General features: G+C 37.5%; 1 protein-coding gene across 2 annotated transcripts in view; it reads right to left on the bottom strand.

Moving 5' to 3' along the window:
- Positions 1-2,275: 2,275 nt before the first annotated feature.
- Positions 2,276-19,827, bottom strand: part of Dixdc1 (DIX domain containing 1) — a 77,262-nt gene continuing 59,710 nt past the window's right edge. For both annotated transcript variants that reach the window (XM_076846418.1, XM_076846417.1), the window contains 3 exons: positions 7,938-8,043; positions 6,884-6,992; positions 2,276-5,517 (listed from right to left, as the gene is read on the bottom strand). In XM_076846418.1, coding sequence (XP_076702533.1) covers positions 5,437-5,517; positions 6,884-6,992; positions 7,938-8,043 — 296 coding nt within the window. In that variant the 3' untranslated portion in view covers positions 2,276-5,436. The remainder of the gene's footprint in view (positions 5,518-6,883; positions 6,993-7,937; positions 8,044-19,827) is intronic.

Below are 19,827 nucleotides of genomic sequence, written 5' to 3' on the forward strand. Positions count from 1 at the left end.
AAGGCCTTGCTTTAAGATGCAATCATGAGAAATTTATTGTTAGTCTATTTTGTGGTTGTGTGAACATCATAGAGTGCATTTAACAAAGTTGGCTACAATGTCACTAGGCGATATAATCTTAAGGGCTCGCCATCCTACATTTGGTAGATCATTAACCAAACACCGTTATGTGGCTCATGAGTGTATTTCATGTCAAAACTAAACTATGCCAGTGGGGGCAGGAATCTTTGTACTGTTCTTCGCCATCTTCAGAGTTATAGTATATATAGTACCTGGTAAATAGTGGGTGCTAAATGCATTTTTTAATTAATGAAGGAAGACTTATGTACACAATTTGTTAGGTACACCTCTATTGTACAGTTATTTCATAATTAGAAAACAGCTCATTATTTCTAAGCTGAAGATGACATTGGGAGGAAGTCCCCATTGTACACATGGTCAGGGAACACCAAGAACACAAGAAGAAATTGGGGGGAAATCAATGTCTGAAAGCATTCAACTTCCCTGATAATTAATTTGGAATAATAACAAAGAAAGCCTCTTGAGACTGTTTCGTACCTACTTAAATTAGGAATGTTTAAGCAGGCACAACTGCCCAACAATTTTATGTAGGCATAACTAAGAAATAAAATTTCTAGATTAAATGAAAATGCATGTTTGAAATAATTAAAATTGAGTAGTAATTTTGTAAAATTTTTACTTATGAGTAACAATTGGAAGAAGCAATGGAAGATTAATTAATGAAATGGCTTATACTGTAACTTAATAAGTGGTTATAAAAATGCTGAAACTTTTTAATAGCAGTATCTTGCTACTTCCACTGCATTTTAAAGGTTGGATCTAAGCCTTTTTTATAAAGTATAAGGTGATCTGCAGTTTTATTGTTCACTTGAGTAGGCTTGCATAAACCTTGTTTTGCATTTTTCAACAATAGTTTGCATTTTGAATGTACTTTGATTTCTGTGTAGCTAAATTGTAAGAGTGCACAGCTTAAATATCCAGGGGTGGCAAGTTGATCCTAGAATTAGGAATTTGATTAATGGAATTTTGTTTTCAAGTCCTAAAAGAATAAGCCTGGAGTTGCCTAAACAGATTGGATAAAGAAAATTGAAAACTAAGACTCAAAAAGTCCTAAATAAAATGGAAATATCACTGATACAAAGTAAGTAGATGGAAAGAGATGTTAGTTGGTACTGAAATATTTTGAATTGTTTTGAACATATTTAACAGTAACATAATGATGGGATAGCCAATTAATAGTTAAAAGTATGTACTCAGGCCAGGCTTGGTGGGGTGGCCCATGCCTCTAATTCCCTGTAACTCAAAAGGCTGAGGCAGTATTGCAAGTTTGAGGCCAGCTCAGCAATTTAGTGAGGCCCTAAGCAACTTACTGAGACCCTACCTCAAAATAAATAAAAAGGGCTGGAGATATAGCTCATGGTTAAGCACACCTGGGTTCAATCATAAGTTACCCTCCCCCCCAAAAAAAGCCAAACAAAAACAGTCAAGGCTAAAGGTTTAGATTTATCACACATTTAAACTGCAGTGCTAAATAGAGCCTACTTAAATTTTGAAGCTTTCAGATTGATTTGGAAATTCTAGTTCTTTTAACTACATATTTCTGCCTAGGTCTTGGTGCTGACCTGTAGTCTGCCATTCATAAGATTCACACTTGAGCCCACCAAGAGGTAGAAACTAGCCCAAGTAAGACAGTGAGACTTCATCTGAAAATGATAAGTAAATACACATTTTTGGCTGGAGGGGTGTAGTTTAGTGGAATAGCATATAGTGTTCTGGGTTCATTTCTCAGCACCAAAAAAGAAAAAGAAATCTCTGAATCTTTCCTTAGTGCTTGTATTTGCAAATTAGAGACTTCTTTTGTCTCTCTGAGGCTTTTATTTTAACATTTATGGGCTGAGGATATTTCTTAGTAGTAAAGCACTTGCCCAGCATATGTGAGGCCCTTAGTTTGAGTCTCAGTACCACCCAAAATAAATAAATGTATTTGTGTATTTACATATAATTTCAAAAGAGGAGCAAAATTACATAATCTTCTGATCATAATAACCTATTTTGTGCTTAATTAGAAATACCAGTAGTAAACTATCTGTAGCAATAAAGTAATCTTCATCTGTACTCTCCAGATAATGAGTAAACATGCTACCAGGGAGAACACTTGAGGAAATCTGCCTTCACTAAATGTAATGGCTTTATGATTAATCTCAGTCAATAAATGAAAATGATTGATGGGATTTTGTTTGCAAACTCCATTTTATTCTCTCTGTGTGTGTGTTTTAATTCACAAATCTGGTACAGGCAGTTAAAACTGGTATTAATCATCAGAAGCTGCTGGTATAACATAGTTTTCATGAAAACACTGTAAAATGGAGAATACACAATAATAATCTCTTTGAAAGCAATGGTTGCAAACGTCCATGTTTCTAAGAAAATATAATTTTACATATATATGCATTTTAAGCAAGCTATACCTCTTACATAAATTCAGACAATTGAAGGAGTGTGCAATCATAATACTTATTTAATGGAAAAAAATGAAAATAATTTTAATTATGAACAAATGCTTTTAAGTATAGTCCTCTTAGATTGGATGTAGAACATAAAGATATTTTCCCTTACAACCATCTCAGTCAAAAAGAGCTGAAAAGTTCATAAGTAGGATTACCATTACCAAGTGTATTTAAACCAGATTCTTTAGGTACAAATTGTGAAGTGTTCTAATCCCAGCTAATTTAGGGAATGAACCAAGAAGAGAACCAGTCTTCAGTTTTTAAATGACTTTTTAAAGAACTGAGCTCTCAACTAGTTTTGTTTTTAACCAAACATGGTTTAGAAATTATGAACTCTATAAACATTCTAGTTCTTTACTTTTTCTCATGGAAAGAGAACTTTAGCAGTAGCAGGATGGTCTATCCCAGTAGCACTAGAGGACAACACTATACATAAGTCACAAGGCCCCCTAGAATGCCGCCAAGTAGAAATCTATTGAAATACAATGAATCAATGCCTATACCTGCTCAGAAGCTCCTCTCACTTTAGAAACCAGAATGATTACCACAAAAATTCATACAGTTATGAAAGTGATGTCCTCCAGTAGGATGCTTAGTCATTATCCATGGTACATGAGCTAAAGGTTGGGAAGTTATCTTTTAGTTTATCCCCTGAATTCAAATTACACTCTTATGGAGAGATGAAGGCCTTGTAGCTCCTTTTCAAAAAAGAGATAAAACACAAAAGTAGAGGACTGAAATTTTTCTGGTTTAATTTTCCTGAAAAGTTAAAAATCCACATAATGGTAAGACTGTTCACTGAAAGAAAACAAGTGAAAACTGATTTAAGAGACAGACATTCAAGATAAATTTACTGTAAATACAATAACAAACTTTTGGCCTGATAACCCTCATGCTGTCATAAAGCAAAACACTAAAATTCATGCAACAGAGAAACTGGTGACATAAGAACTTTTTCCAGACTTCTTGGGTGAGGAGAAAAAAAAACCCTGAAAATATACTGTTTTCTTCTGTTTGCTTTCATAATGAATTATTACTGCTATGGCTGGCTTTCCCAAACTTTCCCAGTTATTTCTGATGAAAAAAAATCATTCTTTAATAGAAGACCAGGAAAACTTACACAAAGACACCTGATGCCTTTTGAACTCTATCTGCTAGAAGAATAATAAACTGGATTACATAGAACTACCTCCATAACTAAAATAGCAAGTAGAATTGGACAGGAATTAGTGGCCATTAGTGTAATTGTAATAAAATAAAGTTTGTTCTGAAACCACAGAGGTGTAAGAAGAGACTGTATAAAAGCTACTGGGTTCTCTAGAAAATGCGACACAGTATACAGAATGTGAGAGTATATAGAACTCACACTTGAGTTATAAAAATAGACATGGTTCTCAGACAAAAAGCAAATGAGTACAAAAGAATTCTCCAAACATGAACTATTTTTAAAAGACACATCTATATAAAACAAGATGTTATTTCAAGAGTTCCAAGAGTAGTCTGTTCAAGTGGCTGAAAAGGGGAGATGAATTGGACACAGACAGGTCAAGAACCCAGAACTGAGATCTGTCCTACTCTTCTATTTGGCAGTGTACACTGGTGGTCCAGACTGCTTTTGGAAGTTGTGTGTGTGTGTGTGTGTGTGTGTGTGTGTTTAATATACATATATATATACACACATACATATATGTGTATATATATATGAATAATGGCTGAGTGGTTGATGGTACTGGTGGATGAATGAGAAAATTCAGGTTGTTAAATAAACTCTGAAAATTGAACACTTGTAGCTTCTACACTTGACAGTGTTGCACATGTGAAATGATTCTAGGTTTCTTCACCCTGAATCAACTTTCCCATTTACAACTCATGCTCCATGCCCCATGGTTTCTATTATGCCCTAGAGGATCAGCCTAGACTAAATGTATAGTAGAAAATAACTCCAGCCTTGAAATGAGGGGCAGACCAGTAATTCATGTTCAATATGCATAAATCACAAAGAAACACTGAAATTAATGGTCTGTCTCCTCTTAACTGCAAAGAAGATGTATGAGTTAAAGAAAGTCATGAGACAAAGTCAAGAAGATATGGGTAGCAGCACCTTTCCATACCCGCCTGGATTTTTAAGGAGCCTTTCACTCCTTATTCTTTTCAAAAACAAAGTTCATCTGTTGGAAGAAAAATAAATGGCTCTAAAGTTTAAGAGTCCCCAGAGAAAACTAGCAGTACATGAAATATGCCCTATGTGGGCTGAACGACAAGATGCAGAACCAGATAAGACCAGAAGAGGCAGCCCAAGGTCTTAATTATGGTTTTAGAATAGAATAGCACAATATGGGGCAGCCCTTTTTCCATCCAATCAAAAATTCAGCACCATCCATGTTCAGTTCAAACAATTATTGAAGAGTGGGCTTTCATCTTTGGTACCACCTCACAAGTTATTCTTGGTTTGTGGTATCTGCAAAGCAGCAGAAAAGTTGGTACCTTTGCCTTGTCTGTGAGTACAATGCTGGGACTCTGATTGCTGCAACCATTGAGGCCAATTAAATTAATACTGTAACACACAGGAGTAATGCATCCAATTCCTAGGTTCCAGATAATAGCAGCCATGCCCCTACAGGAGCGGGATCATCCATCCCCATTGGTTAAGGCCTTCGGTTTGTTATCCTCAGAGTGAACAAAACACTTCCCATGGACAAGGAACTCCAGATGAACCCATGGTCCACATATGGACAGGGATTTTAAGTACCAGACATGCCAGGCACAGAAACAGGTCTAGCAGATAACCATCATACTTGGAGAAGCTTCTGTTTTGGCAGCACAAATTAGAAACTTCTTAATGTACTCTGGTTTAAGTCCCCTTTCCTGAGTGAAGCAGCCAGGAGTGACCAGGTTCCAATACTCAGCGTTAATTCTCTCCATGGTCTTCTTCCACCCAGGCTACAATTTTCCCTTCCCATCCAGGGATGGCATCATCATCATGAAAAACCTAGGTAAACAAAAAAGCCACAGTGAAAAAAAATACAGAGTATGGTAGGTAGTTTCACTAAACAACTGCTGCTGATAAAAGAATGCAAACATTAGGGATAGAGTATAGAAGCAACATTGGGAATTGTAAAGCATTAATCTCAATGACTTGGGAGGCTGAGGCAGGAGGGCTAAAAATTTGAGGCCAGCCTCAGCAACTTTGTGAGACTCTGTCTCAAAAAATAAAAAAGACTGGAAATGTAGCTCAGTGGTAAAGTGCCTTTGGATTCAATCCCTAGTACCAATAAAATAAATAAATAAAAACAGGCTGGGGATGTACCTCAGTGGTAGAGCACCTAGGGGTTCAATCCCTAGCACTGCAAAAGAAAAAAAAAATGTAAAAGGAAGCTTGAGTGTTTATTTCTCTTTGGTTTTGTCCCTGATGTTGCAACTGGTATTTTATTTGTTTGTTTGTTTTGCCTTAGTTCCACATTTATGAAATGGTTTTTAAAAAAATCCCTAATGCTGCTTTGTTCAGAGATTTATAAGAATTAATGAATTGTGAATCACAGACTACCTTGGGCTTCTTAGGACAAAGCAGCAGTAGACACCTTTTTAAAATGAGAAAGGGAAAAATTTTGGTATTGGACATTGTGAAGAAAGGGTTGGAAAGAAGACCAACTCTGAGACACAGTTCTTTTCATTCATTTATTCAATTCATTTCCTAAGCCACTAACAAAATTAACAAAACAGGGTATTAAAACATTAATTTCAGTGAGGAACCTTTGCAAAATATTAGGTTTTCCAACTTTTTCATTCTGTAACCACAGTAAAAGTGTTTGCAATAAATAATACAGCAGAACCGAGAATTCTCTTCCCCCAAAATGGCTGTATTTGGCAAATGGATTATAAAGAGAGGCACAGGATAAAAAAAAAAAATACTCAAGGAGTTGGAAATCAGCATAGATGGCTATCCAGAAGTTCTTTGTTCTCACTAGGAGAAACCACCACCACATAATATATAGTTCTGAGTCTTCGTGCCTGTTTTTTTATTTTGTTCCATGTAGGAAAAAATTCTAAGATGCAGCTACAGCTAGAAAAGGTCTTTATTTTATTGTCTTGAGGTTTTTATTTTCCCTAATAAAATAAAACCTTTTCCTTTTCAAAATAAAAATACTATCCAAAGTCTCAGTCAAGATGATCAAGTTCTAGAACTGAAGAAGCTATCATCTTGGCCATTCTATGACTTTATTAGGCCAAAGGTGCCAGAAAGTTCCTCTGACCAGATTAGGGAATTTAGGTACTCAAGAGTACTAGTCCTTAAACAGGAGGTTGTGGAGTTCTAGTATGACCAGTAATACTACCCAGATTCCCCATGGATTCTGTACCTCCTCTTTGACAGTGCCAAACTCAGGATCCAATGCTTTGAAGTGATATCGATGATTCCCTTCCCGATCAATAGCTGCTTTAAAATCCTTCAAAGTCACTTCTCCCAACCTGCAACAAAAGGGGAGTATCAACAAAATAATGGGTTGGAAAGATAAGGTGTTAGCTTTAAACCAGGCCCATGCCAAAGTCAACAGGCAGAAACAGCATGACCTTATTAGGTCACTGCCCCTGGAAACCAAGATAACTCTAAAATAGCAGAGGTTAGGAAACCAGTCACCACTAGGACATGAAAATAGCATTAAAAATCCAGTGAGCTGAGAATTTAAAGTAGATTTACTGTTTCAGCAGTAGCCAGATCACTTTTCTGTTTTTCTTTGGAAATAAGACATAAGGTCTCTGAAATCAAATTTGTGAAATAACTATAAATATGCTTAAGCTCTCTTGATTTCCTTCTTTGCTACAATATTCCAGTTCCCTAGGCTGGTAGAATTAAATCAGGTATCATTATCTTTATCTATCTAGCTTTAGAAAGCTGTCTTTCAACCCAGACCAGATAAGTAGATTCTCTGGGAAAGAAAAATTCCATAACTTCTCAGTACTTGGCTCCAGATTTTTAAGATCTATATTACCATAGAAGGAAGTATATTAACTGAGTTTTTGGAAAGCTTTCAACATAAATTCTCAATGTGGATTAGTTGCACTCATTAAATAGTAACAAAGATCAGTGAGTAAAAGCCAGACACAGTCCCTATCTTTCAGCAGACCAATTTTGAACACTTAAAAAAATGTTTCCAAACCTGGAACATACTTGCATTATTACCAGGATTGGAAGTACTGTTATTACTCCTGTATCTAGGAGTAGATCATGATTTGTCCTTTATAATGCCACTGGTTAGTAACAAAGTTGGAACTTGAACCTCCTGGGCTCTTCTTCATAGACATGCGGCTTTTTAAAGACCTTTCAACTGTTCATTTGGGCAGAAACCAATGGTTCTGCCTTCCTTTTATTTATTTTACAAAAAGAAAAAGAAAAAGATAATCCCAGCATCTCACCTCTTTGGTATATTGACCATGAAGGGTGTAAGTGACCGGTCAGTGAAATAGAGCACTTTTGTGCAGGTGCTGCTCACAGCTGGAGAACTCTGTGAGTGAGGCAATTCTGCAATCAAAGAGACTCTGTGGTTAGGACATTCAATTTGTTCCATAACACCCCTCACTTAGTTACGCAAAATGTCTCAGGAGAATGAGGCTATGAGGTCACAGCAAAGCTCTCACAGTCTTGCTAAATGCCATGTCCATGGGTCCAAAGGAAGTCACCACTAGAACCATGAGGAAAAGAGGTGCTTCAGGCATGAACATTATCACAAGGACCATCATTTCTCAACCATTCCAGGTATTTATAGCAGGGGAACTGCAACTGATCTGACAGGCACTGTTGCTGAAGATCAAAAGCAGACAGAGAAGCCCAGCAAGAGTTCAGCTGAGTCAGTATAGACATACACAGCAGGACCTGCAAATTCTGCTACAGTCAGTTAGTAGTAGAGAATACTCGTGTGATTCGTAACACACACACACACACACACACACACATCAGGAACAAGAACCACAAAGGCAGAGGCAGCTTAGAAACTCAGATTCCAAGGGGTCTATGATTCTTGTTTTAAAAGTACAAGATCTACTTTAACTCTTAACTGTAATCTGTATGTGTTGGTCCTGCGGACTTTAACTCAGGTTCCAAACTTGTCTATTCTCTAAAAAGGTACTTCAGAAAAAGTACAATTAGGGCTGGGATTGTGGCTCAGCGGTAGAGCACTCCCCTAGCACGGGCGGGACCCGGGTTCCATTCTCAGCACCACATAAAAATAAAGGCATTATGTTGTGTCCTTCTACACCCAAAAAATAAATAAATATTTTTTTAAAAGTACAATTAATTAATGAGTACTTATAATTGTACTTATAATTGAGACTAGGAGAAAAGACCAATCAGAAACTTTTGTCATAAGGACCAAAAAGCCAATAATTAAACTTTCATTAAAATCTATACTGCAATTTCATGTACACACAACTTCTTAACTTCCTTAAGATGCTGACACCCATCAAAACAACAGCAACAATTCTGGGAAGGGGTTTAAAATAAGAGTATGAGGGAGTTTTTCTTCAAAAACTACCCATTATCATAACATACGTGCTATGATTTTCCAGCACCTGGAACATGGCAGTTGTGAATATATATTTACTTCTGGTATAAAATCATATAACTGATTCATTCATTCACTAAACATTAATCGAGTACCTTCTACACATTAGATTTTGAGAATATAAAAATCAACTACAACATGCATCATGGCACATGCCTGAAATTTCAGCTATTTGAGGGATTGGAGCAAGAGTATTGCAAGTTCAAAGTCAGCCTGCACAACTTGATAAGACCTTGTCTCAAAATAAAAATTAAAAACTGGGGGTATAGCTCAATGGTAGTGCACTTGCCTAGCATTCATGAGGTCCCAGGTTAAATCCCCAGCACCAAAAGAAAAAAAAAAATCATAAGATTGACATGTTGCAAAGGCACTCCAGAAAGAGGGTAATGCACATGCAAAAGATATGAAATGGGAACATGTATTTAAGAAATGCATCAAGAAGTAGTGCATAGGCAGAGCCAGTCACAAGGACTCTGAAGGGCTAAGATTTAAGATGTAGGTCCTGGGCTGGGGCTGGGGCTCAGAGGTAGAACACTCGCCTAGCATGCATGAGGCATTGGATTTGATCCTCAGCACCACATAAAAATAAAATATTGTGTCCTCCTATAACTAAAAAATAATTTTTTTAAAAAAAAAGATGTAGGTCCTGCTGAATGCAATGGCACACACCTACAATCCCAGTGACTCTGAAGGCTGAGGCAGGAGGATCACAAATTTGAGGTCAGCTTCAGCAACCAAGCTAGGCCCTAAGCAACTTAGTGAGACTGTCTCAAAATAAAAAGAGCTAGGGATGTAGTTCAGTGGTAAAGTGCCTCTGGTTTCAATACCTAGTACCAGAAAACAACAACAACAAAATGATGTAAGTCTTAAAGCTATGAGAAGATACTAAAAGGAAGTGATACATTAGACTGCACTTTGGAAAGATTAATCTAGCAACAAATATGAGTTGGATGGGTAAACACTGGAAGACAGAAGCCCCTTTAAGAAACAACTGAAACAAATTGTAAGATGAGGAAGGGTAAGATGTACCCCTGGAGCCAGAGAAGGAATGGATTTGAAAAACCTTTAGAAGGTAAAAGTCTTGATAGTAACTATACATTGAACATAGAATATTAAAGGAAAAAATTTAAAAAAAAAAAAAAGCCTTAAGATTTATAGTCTGGGGCTCAGGTTGTAGCTCAGTGGTACGGCACTTGCCTAGCATGTGTGAGGCACTGGGTTCGATCCTCAGCCCCATATAAAAATAAAATAGATAAAATAAAGGTATTGTGTCCACTTACAACTAAAATTTTAAAAAAAGATTTATAGTTTGGGAAGACAGATGCATAGTGATACCATTATCTATGATATGAGCACAGAAGTTAATAACTCCATCTAATTATTCATTTAAAATGTTTATTGTGTATGAAGTATTAGAGATGAACAAATAAATTAGCAAAATTCCCCACACTTAAGGATCTCAAAATCTAGTGGAGGAAGAAACAGGTACCATATAATAAAATACATATGCAAGCTAAAGTTGCCATGTCCTCAACCCCAAATTCCTATGTTGAAGCTCTAACCCTTCATGCAATCATACTGGAGAAAAGGCCTTTTTTGCGGGGCAGGCTGTGGGGGTAACCAGGGTTTGAACTTAGGAGCACTTGGCCACTGAGCCACATCCCCAGTCCTATTTGTATTTTATTTAGAGATAGGGTCTTACTGAGTTGCGTAGCACCTTGTTTTCACTGAGGCTGGCTTGGAACCCATGATCCTCCTGCCTCAGCCTCCCGAGGAGCCACTGGGATTACAGGCATGCACCACTGTGCCCAGCCCTGTCTACTAATTCTACTGATTATTGCAAAAGGAATATTGAAGACTCCAATTGTAACTGTGGATTTATTTACTTCTCCTTTCTATCAATTTGTACATGATGTATTGCAATCATTTCGATCTTCAGCACCACATAAAAATAAAGAGCTATATGATAAAAACTGATTTTTAAAAAATTACCTTTTTCTTACTTGTAATATATTTGTTTCATGTTTTTTGTTCCATTTTTCTTTTATCTTCCTTTTCTCCTTGCCTCCTTTTTTTGTTTTGTTTTTCTGTTTTCTGAGGGTTTTTTTGTTGTTGTTGTTGTTTGGTTGGTTATTTTGTACTAGAGATTGAACTTGACCACTAAGCCTTTTTTACTTTTATTTTGAAACAGGGTCTTGCTAAATTGTTTAGGGCCTTGAACTTGTGATCCTCTTGCCTCAGACTCCCAAATTGCTGGGATTACAGGTGTGTACCACTGCACCTGGCTCTACTTGCCTCCTTTGGACTGAGAATTTTACCTTTTTTCCCATATTATCTTCAAATACCAGTGTGTTTTAGATTTTCAATTTTGATACATATATCAGTTCAATATAAAAGCAATATTTTTAAGAATGAGATATTTCACATTCTCTTATTTTTGATACTGGATTGAATATATAATTTCTTTTTTATTGCTACTATAAACTATTTAATTTTTTAAAATTAATGGTTACTCCTAGACTTACAATGTACATTTTTAATTAGTCACAGTCTGTTTTTGTTTGTTTTATTTAGTTTGTTTTGGTGTTTAGGATTGATCTCAGAGTCTTAAATATACCAAGCACGCGCTCTACCACTGAGCTACAGCCACAGCCCCAATTTTCAAATGACAATAGTATAGCTCGCCCCTGCCCGGCCGGTCGAAATTACAAGTTTGCTTTAATTTGATTTCAATTGGAGTCAGTGTTTTTTTCTTTGCATTCAACATTCAAGATTCTCTCTTTTATGTTTGATTTTCAGTAACTTGAATGTTTGTTATTATTTTTTAATATTTATTTTTTAGTTTTAAGTGGACACAATGTATTTTACATTTATGTGGTGCTGAGGATTGAACTCAGTGCCTCAAGCGTGCTAGGCGAGCATACTACCACTGAGCCACAACCCCAGCCCTTGTTGTCATTATTCATCCTTCTTGAGGTTCTGAGCTTCTTGAATCTGTAGTTTGATATCTTTTACTATTTTTTTTTAATTTAGCCATTAGTTTTTCAAATATTTCTCTGTCCTGTTCTCACTCTTCTTCAGGGATTCAATTATACATGTTTTAGTCTATTTGATATTGTCTCCCACAGGTATGATGTGCTAGTTTTGTTTCTTTCCCTTTCCCTGCTCTTTTTGTCTTTGTGTTGAAGACTAGGTAACTTCCATTCGCCTATCTGCAAGTGTGCTGAGTCTTCAGCTGGCTGTGTTGAGTCTACTTAAGAACCTGCTCAAGGCAGTCTTTGTCTTTATTTTTATTTTTAGCATTTCTATGTGATTCCTTCTTAAAATTCCCAGCTGAATGCTAAAATTCCTCATCTATATATGAATATTAGCATTTCCATTATAGCATTTAACATATTAATCAGTTATTTTAAATTCCTTGTCTGATAGTTCCAACATTCTTGTTATATCTGAGTTTCGTCGTATTGATTGCTTTGGCTCTTGACAGTGGCTTATTTTCTTTTTTATTAGAATTTTTAATAAAAAAAATTTAGTCAGGAGATAAACTGGGATTGAGGCTTTGGTTGTCAAGGTTACCTTAGTGCACCATCATCTTCAAGTTCCTCTTGAATCATGTTAAGGAGACACCTGTTTCCTAGAGGAATCTCCTTCAATGTTCCTGACCCACTCTTAGTGACTGACTTTCAAGTATGCCTTTGCCTCTGACTCAATTTCTCTATGCTTATGCCCCTCACTTAGAGGCAGAGTGCTGTTGCTTTTTACACAGAGCTTGCTCTCCTGGTTAAGGGAGGTGAGAAGGGACTCTTTGTGGCGCTGATCCCGTCCCAGTCTTGAAAGTAGGATTTTTCCGTGATCCAGTTCCTACCCCAGTGGTAGGCAACTTCTAATAATCTGAGCCCAAAATAGTTTCCCTCTCCTTTGTCAGAGGGTTCTTCCCCCCGACCCACCCATTTCCCTTCTCCCTAGCAATAATGGATCCTCACTTTTGCCTGAACACAAAAGAATTTTGCTGCCCTTTCCTAGTGGTTGAGGGATTTTGATCCACAAAGAGTGGTCCAGATGGGATTTTTGTGCTTCTTCTACAGTGGTAAATACTCCCCTCCTCTGGGTTTGCACCACTGGGGGACGTTTGTTTTTTATATATGTTTTTTTTTTCCTTTTTTTTTTTTTTTTTGGTTTTGTGGTACTGGAAATCGAACCCAAGGCCTCATACAAACAAGTGCTCTACCACTAAGCCAAGTCCCCAGCCCCTGAAGGAGGTTTACTTTAGACTCTATCCCTACAACCAATCTTTTTCATAAGAACCCAGTAAAGTGGGTGGGGTTGTGGCTCAGTGGTAGAGCACTCACCTAGCACACATGAGGCACTGGGTTCGATCCTCAGCACCCCATAAAAATGAAATAAAGATATTGAGTCCACCTACAATTAAAAAATAAATATTAAAAAAAATAATCCAGTAAAGCTCCACAGGAAAAGCCTTTAAAAGTTGGGACACACTCCTCTTGTATCTGTGGCCCCCAAGGTTTTCTGCTTAGTCTTCAATGTTATTTGAAATTCATTAAAGATCTTAATTGCATCTTTCTGTTTATATAATGGCCCCATCTTCCTCCCATGCTCTGGCACAAGTCCAGGTCTTGCTTCCTACTTCTCTTTGGAGGCCCATGCTTCTACTTTAGACTACTTGATTTCCCTGTGATCTCATCTTTCTAATGAGTTCAATGAAATTACAATATTTTAGATTATCCAACTTTTTTTGTTGTTAGAGTAGAAGTAAAGGTTCTACCACCTTTCTACATGATAGGCAGAAACCAGATCATATGGCTTTTTTTTTTTTTTTTTTGTAGTTGTAGTTGGACACAATATCTTTATTTTTTTATTTTTGTGTGGTGCTGAGGATCAAACCTAGGGTCTCGCACATGCTAGGCGAGTGCTCTACCACTGAGCCACAATCCCATCCCCTCATATTGCTTTTTAAAATTTTTTTGTGAGGGAGTTAGCTTAGGGCCTAAGTTTCTGAGGCTGGCTTTGAACTTATAATCCTCTTGCCTCAGCCTCCTAAATCACTGGGATATAGGCATGTGCCATTGTGCCTGTTTTTTTAACTTGCTTTTTAAAAAATGAGGTAAAGGGCTAGGGATATAGCTCAGTTGGTAGAGTGCTTACTTGGCATACACAAGGCCCCTTGGCATACACAGCACCACCACCAAAATAATAATAAAAATTTTAAAAAATGAAAAATGAGGTAAAATTCACATAACATAAAATATATAATTTTACCATTTCAAAGTAGCATTTAGTATATCCACAATGTTATGCAAACAATCCCCATTATCTAGTTCCAGAACACTGTCATCATCCCAAAAGGAAACCTGTGCCTATTTCTCCCTCCATCTCTCCGGTTTCTGGCATCTGTCCAATCTACTTTTCTTTCTCTATGGATTGCTTATTCTGGACACTTTTTATTTATATCTACAGATGCATACAATTTGTGCCATTTTGTGTCTGTTATCTTTCGTGTAGCAAAAGGATTTCAAGATTCAACTGTGTCATCTATGTTGTGGCAAATGTATTAGGACTTCACTTCTCATATCCGCTGTTTGCATATAACAAATTTGTTTATCCCTTCATCAGTTGACAGACATTCAGGTAGTTTCCACTTTTTGGATATTGCTATTACTGATGTATGAACACATACATACCAGTCTTCCAAATAACTGTTTTCAATTCTTTAGGGTATATACCTAGAAGCAGAATTGCTTGGTCCTATGATAAATTCTATTTTTAATTTTTTGAGGACTCACTAAACTCTTCCACAATTCCTGAACCATTTTATATTCCCAAAGCAACATATAAGGATTCCAATTTTTCCACATCTTTGCCAATATTTGTTATTTCCACTGTTTAGAAGCATCAAGTAGGTGTGAAGTGGTGTATCAATGTGGTGTATTTTTTGGTGCTGGGATTAAATCCACAGCCTTGTACATTCTATGCTCACACTCTACCCCCAAGATACATCTCTAACCTTCACTGTGGTTTTGGTTTGCATTTCCCTAATGGCTAATGGGTTTGAACATCTTGTCATGGATCTATTCACCATTTGTTTATCTTCTTTAGAGAACTATCTCTAAAAGTCCTTTGACCATTTTATATCATATTTTTTGTCCTTTTGTTGTTAAGCTTTAAGAAATCTTTACACACTCTTTTTTTTCTTTTGCGGGGGTACTGCAGTTTGATTGAGGGGCACTCAACCACTGAGCCACATACCCAGTCCTATTTTGTATTTTATTTAGAGATAGGGTCTCACTGAGTTGCTTAGCACCTTGCTCTTGCTGAGGCTGGCTTTGAATTTGTATCCTCCTGACTCAGCCTCCCACGTCACTGGGATTACAGGTATATATTCCTTTTAACTATATGATTTGCAAGTATTTTCTCTTACTTTTATACACAAAATTTTTAATTTTTATGACATTCAATTTTTCCATTTTTTCTTTCATTGTACATGCTTTTTTAAAAAAATTAGTTTTTTTTAGTTGTAGTTGGACACAATCTCTTTTTTTTAAATTTATTTATTGTTACATGGTGCTGAGGATCAAACCCAGGGTCTTGTACTGAGAAACCAGCCTCTACCTCAGAGCAAAGCCTGTCCAAGGAAGTGGGGCATGACCCTTGTCCTTGGAAAAACCCACAGAACACTCCTAGGCACATACCCACCCGCTGAATTGTTTATCTACAAATAACAGGAGAGATCTGTGGCACCAGGTAGCCCTGACTCAGTCAGGCTAGGTGAGGACCCATAGCAACCCCCTAGCAACTACCAATCAGCATGAGACAGGGAAAATACCTAGGATGCCAGATGACCCCCCAGTAGTTTATGTCGTTTGATAACATGTTGGGAAACCACGAGTTCAGCAGCACACCCCTCATGGCTTAAACCAATCAGTTCAAATGAATCCCCCCCGCTTGTAGTAACCAATCACCCTTACCCAACTTGTTCCTGCCAATGAATATGCTAATCATGTTTTAAAGTTGTTCTATGATTTTCCCATGGTGTGTGATGATTTGCTAAGAGATGCTATGATGTATGTAAAGTCTCTGCCTTCCCTGAAGAGTGTATAAAACTGCCGCAAACCCTGGGCTCGGGGCCTCTCAGCATCATCAGTTGCTGTGTGCGCGTGGAGGACCCAGCTAGCTCGCAATAAACACCTCTTTGCTGCTTACATCAATTTTGGTCTCTGGTGGTCTTTTGGGGGTCCCGAATTTGAGTATAACAGTATGTGCTAGGCAAGCACTCTATCACTGAGCCACAACCCCAGCCCTACTGCACATGCTTTTGATGTTGTATCTAAAGATCTGTTGCCAAATGAACATTTTCCTTATGTTCTTCTGAAAGTTTTATAGTTTTAGCTCATATACTTTTAGATCACTGATCCATTCTGAGTTAATTTGTATATGGTGAATGGTAGAGGCCTTAGTTCATATGGATATCCAGTTGTTACAGTGCCATTTCCCTGGTCAACTAACTAGAGATAAACGAGTTTTTATCTGAACTCTCAATTCCATTCCATTGGTTTACTGTACTACTTTTTTTTTTTTTTTTTAAAGCACTAGGGATGAAACCCATCTGAGATACATCCCTAGACCTTTTTAAATTTTTGGTCTTGAGAACGGGTCTAAGTTGCTGAAGGTCTTGCTAAGCTCTAAGGCTGGCCTCAAATGATTTTGTGATCCTCCTGCCTCAGCCTCCTGAGTCACTGGGCCTATGCCATCATGATCACTTGTATTCCTTTTAAAATATGTGATAATTGTTGTTTTCTCTCAAGAGTAAATGGTAAGCAACAATATATGTAAACTTTGTAAAATGGTAATTAAGAAACAAAAATCAACTTCAGAACTAGAACAATTCTAAGTTTTGTACAAGCTCTGCCTCACCTGAGATAAGGCTTTGGGTGAGAATGGCTTTTGGCCTGAGCCTAAGCAACTCCATTTTAAAAACTCCAGTTTGAAAACTTCAGTCTCACCAGGCACATACACAGAGCCCTCCAGTAAGGCCTCAAACAAGTTACTTCCCCTCACCCTGATAAAGAGTGATGCCCCAGGTAGGCTGCCTTGCCTGATAAGAAGGGAAAGGCAAGAAGAACAGGGTGGAGACCACCTGACCCCAGGGTAGATGATGTCATGGAAAAATCCAGTGGTAGCTGATAAGGATCAAAAAGGGGGGGTAAAAGCCCCAAAATTTAGTATAAATAATAGGGCAAATGAACAGGGATTCAGCCAGCTGAAACAAGGATTCACTCAAGCTGGAGAGCCTGATGAGGATATGGACTGATATCCCATCACTTGTCATTATTTCCTGAGCCTCTGTGTGATCCTCACCACTCTCAAACTCCACCGCCTCATCTGCACCTTGGTGAGAGCTGCAACTCCTCCTTACAACCCTCTCCTTAACCAGTCATCCACTCCAAGCCAAGAAAAGCCTGCCTTGGTTCCGAACCTAGTCACCACGGTCTGAGTGATAGTGCATGTGCTGGACTTAAAAGCCTAAGGCTTAAGACTTTTGATATGACATTTGAACTTAGCACGCAGAGGGAATGTCTGTCACTAGCCTGTCATAATTAAGTTTGTTTTACAGTGCTTAGAATTAATCTAGAATTGTTTGCAGTAAATTAATTAATCTAGAATTGTTTGCTGTAAATGGATAATGTCTTTTGGAGTGCCTAGCATTAAGGATTGTCGTTTTCTTCATTAAGAATCTATAGATTGAAATTGTATTGAGTAATTTGAGGAAATAAAGCTTTGAAAAAGGAAAAAAAAGTAAATGGTAAGAAAGGAAGGGAGTTCAAAAAGAAGGCCAATTTTTAGTAAATTTGGTTGGTATGAAAAAGAGAAAGGCCATAGCCAGGGGGTAATAAAAGGAAGGTATTTTGAGACTTAACATTCACTTTATATCTTTCATATACCCCACACTTTACCAGATCATTTCTAAATAATATTTCATTTAATTCTCAAATATTTCAAGTTTATCTCATTCCATAAGCAAGAAAGTTGTGATTCAGTAACATTAATTGATGTTCTTGTCCACAGTCATACACTCTGCCAATCTAAGTGACAAAGTCAAAGTTATACCTCAGATCTGTCTGATTTTAACTTTTTTGGTACTGGGCATTGAACCCAGGGGTACTTAACCACTAAGATACATCCCCAGTCCTTTTTATTTTTTATTTCGAGACAGGGTCTCACTAAGTCACTTAAGGCCTTGCTGAGTTGCTGAGGTTGGTATTGAACTTGCAATCCTCCTGCCTCAGCCTCCCAAGGCACTGGGATTACAGGTGTGAACCACTGTGCCAAGCTTGTCTGATTGCACATTTTGTATTTTTCCTACTTTAGTGTTTTGTGGACGTAAGTTTGAAGTCCTTTGGACCCGCAAAGAGAGAACTAACTGGCATTCAAAAATACATCCCTGAAGCTCAGAAAATAGTTGGAAATTAAAGATAAAATTTAAAAATAATCAGTTCATAAGAGCAGTTGAAGCCATAGAACAGGATCACCTAAAGAGAATCTGAAAAGGTCTAGGTGTAGGCCTCAAATGGAATCCCAGGGCACATATAACATTCAAGAGTGAGGAGGAGGAGGAGGAGGAGAAGAAGAAGAGAGAGAGAGAGAGAGAGAGAGAGAGAGAGAGAGAAAGGAGATTCAAGAAGATTTAGTAGTCAGAGAGTTAGAAAGAAAACAAGGTTATCTAGCTCACTAGATAGCAGGTCCCATGCGGGCAAGTACCCAAGCCATGTGCGGTGGCGCAGGCCTGTAATCCCAGTGGCTTAGGAAGCTGAGGCAGGAGGATCACAAGTTCAAAGGCAGCTTCAGCAGAAGCCCTTAGCAACTTAGAGGGACCCTATCTCACAAAAAAAGATAAAAAAAAAAAAAGGTCTGGAAATGTAGCTCAGTGGTTAAGCACCCCTGAGTTCAATTCCTGATACCAAAAACAAAAACAAGTAAGCAGTTCCTCTTGTTCATTTTATATCTCCAATGTTAAACACTGATGATATAAAATGAATGTTCAGCAAATATTTGTTGAATAAGTAACTGGCTGACACTGAAGCTGAAGGAGAAGAATGTTTCCAAGAGACTAGGCAAGAACATTAAATGCTTTTGGAAAGACAATGAGTACCTGCAAAGATTACCAATTAAAAATGTGTATACTTTTCTCAGTTTTAAAAAATAGGACAGGGGCAGGGATTATGGTTCAGCAGTAGAGCGCTTGCCTAGCATGGACGGGACCCGGGTTCGATCCTCAGCACCACATACAAATAAAGGCATTGTGTTGTGTCCATCCACACCTAAAAAATAAATATTAAAAAAAATAGAACAATGAAAGACAGGGTGTAAAAAGTGATCACTTGATTAGACAGTGAGCAAGATAGCAGTCAACAAAAAGAAAACTAAGGGGTTAGGGATATAGCTTTGTTGGGAACGTGCTTCCCTTGCATGCATAAGGCCCTGGGTTCAATCTCCAGTACCACAAAGAAAGAAAAAGAAGATTAAGTCGAGTAACTGAGAAAAGTCAACTTAGTGGACTAAGCAGTGAATGGAAGTGAGGAAGAAAAGAAAAGTAGACACTATCATTTTAAGAAGTTTGATATAGGAGAATAAGAGAAATAAGTCAGTAGTTAAAGGGAAAGCAGAGTGACACAAGTTTTTGGTTTGATGAGATGAGAGACATTTCAACTTATTTGTGAACTTAAGTATCA

Source organism: Callospermophilus lateralis, chromosome 2, assembly GCF_048772815.1.
Source record: "Callospermophilus lateralis isolate mCalLat2 chromosome 2, mCalLat2.hap1, whole genome shotgun sequence".
In the NCBI taxonomy this organism is placed as follows: domain Eukaryota; kingdom Metazoa; phylum Chordata; class Mammalia; order Rodentia; family Sciuridae; genus Callospermophilus; species Callospermophilus lateralis.